At 38.1% G+C, this 8,347-nt stretch overlaps 1 protein-coding gene across 1 annotated transcript in view; it reads right to left on the bottom strand.

Annotated features, from left to right (window-relative positions):
• Positions 1–2,528: 2,528 nt before the first annotated feature.
• hpcal4 (hippocalcin like 4) overlaps positions 2,529–8,347 on the bottom strand; it is a 32,412-nt gene continuing 26,593 nt past the window's right edge. The window contains exon 4 of the mRNA XM_072676045.1: positions 2,529–8,273. Coding sequence (XP_072532146.1) covers positions 8,076–8,273 — 198 coding nt within the window. The 3' untranslated portion in view covers positions 2,529–8,075. The remainder of the gene's footprint in view (positions 8,274–8,347) is intronic.

Raw genomic sequence — 8,347 nt, 5'->3', positions numbered from 1 at the left:
TTGTCCAGGGAAGGCTTTCTACTAGATTTTGGAGAATTGCTGTGACAATTTGATTGCATTCAGCGACAATTGCATTAGTGAGGTCAGGATGTTGGATGATCATCACCCCACCTCATCCTGAAAGTAAAGGATTAAGCACCATCATTTCAGAGAACACAGTTCCACCGCGACATGGTGCCGATAAACATAAATCAGCTTCAAAAATTCTACTAGCAATACTTCTCTACAGGGGCTAGGCAAGGAAAAAACTTATCTCAATATATATATATAGAGAGAGAGTTATATAAATATAGTTTTTTGACTTTTGAAGTTTTTCTTTATATTGTATCAAAATTTCAGGATGAATGGTGCTAAATAAATGCTACAAAATCACTTAAAAATAAAATCAAATAAAATCTTTAATTGAAAGTTAAGAAGGCTTTTTCTTCTCCTGTAAAATTGTTATTTTGAAGATGCAGCTTTTTTTGCATGACAGCAGCTACATGTGTGTTATCTATAGAGGATCAGTGTTCTTTTGTTCACTCAAAATCAATAGCACAGGGGTGTCCAAACTTTTGCATTTGACTAACATTATAAAATGCTCTGAAAGTGGAAGATGTGCAGTATGATCAGCAGATGGCAGCAGACAGCACACTATTGGTCAGTGTTTGTCTGAAAGGTTTTACAGGCATAAACTGTCTGGGGTCAGTCTTACCTTTCAATATGGGGTTAGTCTTACCTTTCAGTAGTGTCTGTGAACATGACTAGATTTCACTGAAAAAAAGGTTAGTATGGAGTACTGCACTGTGAATGTGATACAAAAGCCAACAGGAGGGAAGATAAAACAGATGGACAAAAGTATTGGGACACCTGCTTATTCATTTATTCTTTCAAACCATATTAAAAAGAGTTTACCATGTTTTTGTTGGAGTAACTGTCTCTCCTGTGCAGGGAAGGCGTTCTACTAGATGTTGGAGCATTGTTGTGTTGATTGCACTACATAAAGTGTAGGTCAGGATGTTGGATGATCACTGAGCTTATCCAACTCTTCCCAAAAGTACTGAATGGAGCACCAACCATCATTCCAGTGAACACAGTTATACATTAGGCATGCCATCAATAGGTTAATTTCTATCTGCTCCAGAGTGTCCTATTCTATTGGCAATAGCTTCTGTACAGGGATTAGACAAGCTGTGTGCGATCTCTGTCAACAATGGGTGCAACGGAAAGTAGCTGAATGCATTCATTAGAAGCATATAGTGTATATAATTGCACTACCTGTTATAGATACACAGAAGTCCATAAATAAAGACCAACAGGTGAAATATAGCTAAAGAAAGTAAAAAGGAATTTGCTATTCAGGGCATGTTTTTAGAAAAACTGAAAAAGACACAGGATGTATTAGACTTTTGCATTTTTTTGAACAACATAACACCGCCCCCAACATTAAGTTTTTTATTGTGGTAGTGTTTTTAAAGGTAACACTTATTATGTAAATGGAAACAAAGACTGACAGGAGAACACATGTCAGCCGTGAGAAAGGAGTGAGATTTTGATGTCTGGAATTGTGAATAATTTAGTCATGTATTTTCCCTGATTGTGGAGTTGATTTACTTTGCGCCATTACCGTTTATTAAAATTCTACAAAAAAAGAGAATTGTTCACATTATTCATACATACTTCAGAATGATCTTACACCAGCTTTGACAAGGGTTAGGAAACCCATGACCTAAGGGCTTTTATTCCTTAAAAAGAAAATCTGTCATTACCGTAACACATCATTATCAATATATAACTTGTTGTGATGGTGATGTCAGATTTTTAGTTTCACTGTCAGTAAGTTTTAACTGTTTTGAAATTAAAGTGAAATGCTTTACTTCCCAAAACTAGTAGTTCAGTCAATATGGCTGTAAGACATCAGTGCAATACAGCAGTAGAAAAACTCTATAAGTTTACCTATATCAGTTCTATAAAAGCTCAGTCCTGGACATTCTCCCTTAAGTCGTTACTTTAAAGCATGAACACATTGTCTTGCCATAATTAGAAGAAAATGATTGCTATTATTTTGTATATTTTATATTAAGTTAGGATGGTAAAAAAAGGTGTCCCTGAGAGCGGGTCAGTGTGATCACCTGTGTGTGTGTGTTTGTGTGTATGTATATGACCCTGAGGGAAGGCGCACACGTCTCCCACACTGTCATCAGACTACAGCATGTGTCCGACCACCGCACCGCTGCCATGACAACAGAATCCGTCATGACATCAGCACCTCTGTCTGACTCATACTGTGCAGGTCTGTGCAAAAATATGCAGTGCTTTGTGTGTATGTGTGTGCGATGGGGAGAGAAAGATGGGGGGGAGGGTTGGTGAAAAAGAGAGAAGGAGAGAGAGAGAGAGAGAATTTCATAGATTCTCTATTATCTATGTAGTGACAGCTAACAGTTACTGACTGTCATGCATTTTATAGATTAATAATAAATAATAATACTAATAATAATACTAATAATAAAAAGACGAATCCACCCCAAAAAACAACACCACAGCACACCTTTCTGCGGTGATTCAGTAGACATTCACAAGTTTAATTCTCTATGTACCAAAAATAACACATCTTTGTTCAAGGAGCTTTACGATTACAATATTGAAAAATAAAACGTGACAGAAAAATGAAAGCCGACATACAGAATGTACAGCACATGTACATATTATTAAAAGTGTATTGCACAACTGGTCCCATTTATTCCCTTTTAAGTATTATATGTTGGGATATACACTCACTGAGCACTTTATTAGGAACACCTGTGCACCCACGCATTCATGCAATTATCAAATCAGCCAAATTAGCGTTTATATAAACCATCAGAATGGAGATTTTGAGCGTGGCATAATCGTTGGTGTCAGACGGGCTGGTTTGAGTGTCTCTGGAACTGCTGATCTGATATTTTCAGCACAAACAAAACACATTCAGTGAGTGGCAGTTCAGCAAATCAATGAAGAATGGGCAGAAGCTGGCAGAAAGGCAATGGTACAAAATTGTGTACAGTTGTGGCAACGTGTCGAGCCCTGCAGTGGAAGGCCTACAACAGCAGAAGACCGCGTTTGGGTGTTTTGGGTCTGTTAGCCAAAAACAGATAGCTGAGACCGCAGTGGGCACAGGCTCATCACAACAGTATGGACAGTGTAGCCTGCTCTTATATGTATTGATGGTAGAGTCAGAATTTGGGCTAACAGTTTGAATCCATGAACCCGTCCTGCCATGTGTAAACACTCTAGGCTGGTGGAGGTGGTGTAATAGTGTGGGGAATATTTTCTTGCCATGCTTTGTGTCTGTTAATACCAATTACTCATCAATTAAATATCACAGCCTATTAGAGTTTTATTGCTGACAATGTGGATCCCTTAATGGCCACAATTTACCCATCTTCTAGTGGCTACTTTAGCATGATGCTGCACCAGGTCATGAGGCAAAAGCACCTCAAACTGGTTTTATGAGCATGACGATAAGTTCTGCAGTGACCTTTCCAGTAATTTATCAAAGGAATGTGGCAGAACAGAAAATTCACAGCATTAAAGTGCTCCTGGAAGATCTGTGCAATCATATGCACAAGGAAAGGTTTTAACATTTTGTGGGATCCAAGCCACATATAATTCAAGCTGTTTTGAAAGAATAGGAGGCACTGCCCAGTATAAGTACAGTGTACCTGAAGTAGTGCTCGGTGAGTGTAGATTACATTAACAGACTTTGCTATTGCAGTGTCATTACTGCAATGGTTATGAGGTTTGAGTTGCTTTTCTGACAACTTATATAAATATATTTTGATCCAAAAGCCAATATTACAACTTATGAACAAAAATAGCCCAATATTGTTTGCATTTTTATTTGGAAACCTAATGGAAGTTGGATCAGGCCTCAAACAGTAGTAATTTCAGCTGACATGTAATCATTGGCTGACATGCAGTAAACCTAGTTAAACCTGGAATTGGAAAGCAGTCATTTTTATATTGACTGTTTTTGGCACATCAAATCTCTGAATAGGATTAGTTACTCTGAACAGGGATAACCCAGTAGCCCAGAACTCTGTAGCTATGTCTAGGAGTTCAAGAACATCGTAGTAGTCACACTGCAGTTCTGCTAATAGTTACATTTACTCTGGGAAATGTTTTACCTTTCTTTAACAAAAACAAAAACAAGAACTTGAACTTGAACTGTTTTTATCCAACAGTTCTTAAGGTGTTGTGTCATTTAGTTTTAAGCAGAATAAGGTGAAATCCTCAACTAAGCCACAGAAAAAGCAGTGAGCAATCTAGTAGCTATTGTCACCCTGCTAATAAAGAGAGGCCTTAAAAAGTGCCAGCACATCACTGCTGCAAAAGATTGGTCATCCCAGGGATACATAAAGTGAACTGAAAGACAGGTGGCATCAATAGCTGATATTATGAGCTTCACAGACTAATCCCCTGCAACTGCTTTACTTTAACAAGTATAACATCACGTGATGAGCTCACACAGCAATAAGACAGTGGTCATTGTAAAATGGGATTATCACAAGTTTTTTAAAATTTCAGGATAATTAAATCATTGAGACGTAAACAAAGTCATTCAGAGGTGTCACGCGTGTTTAATGCCTGTAAAAGCTACACTACAAAAAACCTAAATGGTTATGGATATAAAAGCATATGCTTAAGATGTATTACTATCACCATTATCAACATTACACATCACCACTGTACCAAAAAATATTTTCTCTTCTCCAAAATGACAACTTTACAGGAGACATTCCAATCCAAGTTAGAGCATTTCTGTTGGTCCATTCTTCATAAAATTAATAATGAAGATTCACAGATTCCAGATTTACACTGTCAGACACTAACACATGTTTTTGCAGCCCAGTGATGATATAAAAAGATGGTTATTTTGGATAGTAAATAAAATAAAATGGCAGTATTGGCGCTGCAAACCAATCACAACCAATGTAGAAAGAAATCTGACTCAGTACATTTCTCTACAATGCATCATTTCTCATCAAACTACACTGAAAGACTTTGATTACATTTCAGCAACTGAATTATTCAGAAATGTTGAGAAATTGATGGTATTCCCCAAATCAAGTTTCATGAAATTCATGAATCCGCATTTTCCACATTGTACAAAAAGGCCATTAAGTACATAAATACACAAGGAATAGTTTATAGCCCAGGCCATATCCCCATACTTGTCTTCATCAGCAAAGGTTCGGGTAAGACTACGCTATTTCACCACTGGGTAGCAGTAGAAAAGCAGACGTACTTGCTCCTACCTAGTGCAACAATATTCTCAAAGAGGTATTGCAGCAATATCTAATATTCCACGTCCTGGATTACATCTGTGTTAGTGTTCATTATAACAGAGAGAATTAAGAAAAGGCTTTGAGACGATATTAATACAGTTACTCTGGGATGATGCCTGCTAAGCTTGTACACTGTGGCAGAGGTTATGTCATGAGGACAGTGGAGAACTACAGCGTTCATTAGAAAACTAGTGAGAATAGTGCACAGCACACCAGCTGACAACGAACAGCACTTTAATACTCCCAGCACTGGTGTGGACAGCAGAGAATAAAAGTTAAGGACTTGTGTTTGCCACACACACACACTCACACACACACACACACACATTCACATTTGCACACTCATACAGAATTACACACACACACACACAGACACAACAGACTCATACACACAGTTCTGCACAATTACACACAAAAGGATTCTCTCATATAAATACACAGGTTTACACTCTTTCACACTTGCAGGGACAAATCAACATCATACACATAGTGTAGTTTTGTGTGTGTACACAGATGCGGCTGTGGTGTAATATGAAAGCATTTCTAGTGAAACATTTACAGTTCCATCCTATAAGTTTAAGTGTGTATGTACGTATATCCTCATGTACATGTTCTTAGTGTTCAGTCCAGTTCTTTTACCTCTAGCCTTTCTTCAAATATTTTCCGTCCTGTTCTCTGACCAGCTGATGAAGGCCGGGCTTTGGGATAGTATCAGACATGTTAACAGGTTACTGCAGTGTAACTAAAATCATGGGAACACTGCTTATGCCTCCTCCTCACATCAAGTACAGGGTACAGTTAGTGGTCAGATTGCATGGTCAGGAATACTGCATGTTTGACATTTAGAGTTTTCTAAAAGCTTGAGAACCTGGAGATATCTAAATTTTCCCAGCAATATTCAGGTGCATTTTCACTCTTCCTCTGCGTTTATATATTAAAATCCCAAGAAAGAAAAGAGTTAAAATCTGTAAATATTTTATGCTTCTTAATGGGTTTTTTCTCTTTAGGCTTAGGCCTAGAAGCCACAAGAGCATGGTACAACTCTCTGACAAACAGCACAGTTCACCAGCTGGCCAAAGACAGGGGGGAAAATGGCTCACTCCCTTCTCTTATTTTCAGCACCTTCAAAGTTCTTCTTTCTATCCTTCGGTCTCAGTTCGAAGCCCCTTTAACTCTCACTTTTCTCACACATTCTAAATTAGGCTATGTACATGTGTGTCTTTTTATTCCACTCTTGTAAAGGCCATGTTCACAAAGAGATTTTGGGGTCCATCAAAAGACAATGCACCGTTTTTATTTTTGTTCTATAGTTCTATAGTATATCTTGGCTAGCTTGCTTTTTTTACATCTTTGAATTTCAATGGAAGCAATTTACAGGTTTAAATTTATACTTTCAATCAAATGCACATTTGTAGATTGTGAATTGACACTAGTCCCACACAACAGGGTTTTACCGTTTTTTAAAGTGTTTTGCAGTATCTTGTGGTTATTAATGTAAATTAATTCCACAGAGTTTTACCGTGCATTTTACTTCTTATAGATAGGGTTTATCTGAAATGACCAGGGCCTCCTTCTGGGTCTGGCAGAGAACAGTCAGAAGGCCCACTGTTACAACAAACTGTTTGAGTCAGTCTGTTTCATGTCTACAGCTCCGAAAAAAATTAAGAGACCACTCCACATCATTAATTTCTCTAGTTTTACTATTTTTGGGCAGGTGTTTGAGTAAAATGAGCATTATGTTTTATTCTATAAACCAATGACAACATTTAGCCCAAATTGCAAATAGAAATATTGCTATTTAGAGCATTTATTTGCAGTAACATTCTCAAAATAACAACAAAAATATCTGACCTCAGATAATGCAAATAAACCTAATTTCTTTTCAAATTGAAACAAAACACAATACTAATGTTTGAACTCATAAGAACTCAGAGAATTCAGAAATCACTATTTGGGAAATAACCTTGATTATTAATCACAGCTTTCAAAACTTGGCATGCTCTCCACCAGTTGCTGCTGCATGACTCTGTGCCATTCCTGGCACAGAAATTCAAGGATCTTGGGTTTTTTAGGTGGAATGACTGGACTGACATGGACTGCCATGTGGGCTCTTAATTTCTTTCAGAGCTAAAATTCTTCTGCTACTTAAAAACCTTCTGAGCTGCTGACTGGGTGCAAGTTATTCATCTGAAAGTACCCAGTGCCAACATGTATGTTTACAAATATTCAGATATTCTGATTCCTGAAAGCATCTTAGAACAAAGACAATTCTTATATGCTCAAGCGAGCATCATACTGAACCCTCTCTATACTGGTTAAGATGATTTTAGCACTAAGATGCTTTAGAAAACTGGACTCTGGCCTATAGCTAAGGATAGACTTATAGTATACAGTCGTAGCCTTTCACTGAACAAGCTATAGCACTGTTACCAAGCTAGCTGTGAGCAGTCCTTACGGCTCTTCAGAGCTGGGTTTTATGGTTCTTAATGTGAGCTGACAGTGGTGATTAGTATCTCCAATATCCTGTTTAACATTGGCTGACGCATGGTCAAAGGTTAAACCTTGGTAAACGAACTTTTTTATTCAAACATTTTATTCATTTTATTCTATGCTTTGCTGTCCGTTAAGGCAACTTTCATAAAGGTCACTGCAAGAGGTGCGTTTTTTGACAGCTACCAAAAGTTCTCTGTGAACACGGCCTAACCTGCTCCGTTTTAAAAGTCTGTACATTTAGTTTCAGCCCCACCCTTCCCTCTCTCCTCTTCTCTCTTACTTCTGCATGTCACACTGCAGTAAGAGGACAATGGAGGGGTCACTCTTGGCTGCCTCTTTGAACTCCTCCAGCGTGATCTCGTCATTGTGATCTTTGTCCATCTTGCTGAAGATCTTGTCCACACGCTGCTGTGGCGTCAGGCCATCCTCGTTCATGCGCATCATAATCACTGTGCCGACCATTTTATAAATCGCCTGGGAGCAAAGGCAAAGGAAGAGGTGGCAAGAGCATGAGGGTGAAATGTGTGAAAGGGGTAAAAAAAAAAGAA

Source organism: Salminus brasiliensis, chromosome 3, assembly GCF_030463535.1.
Source record: "Salminus brasiliensis chromosome 3, fSalBra1.hap2, whole genome shotgun sequence".
Classification (NCBI taxonomy): domain Eukaryota; kingdom Metazoa; phylum Chordata; class Actinopteri; order Characiformes; family Bryconidae; genus Salminus; species Salminus brasiliensis.
Note: the sequence above shows the minus strand (reverse complement) of the source record. Positions and strands in the feature narration are given on the sequence as shown.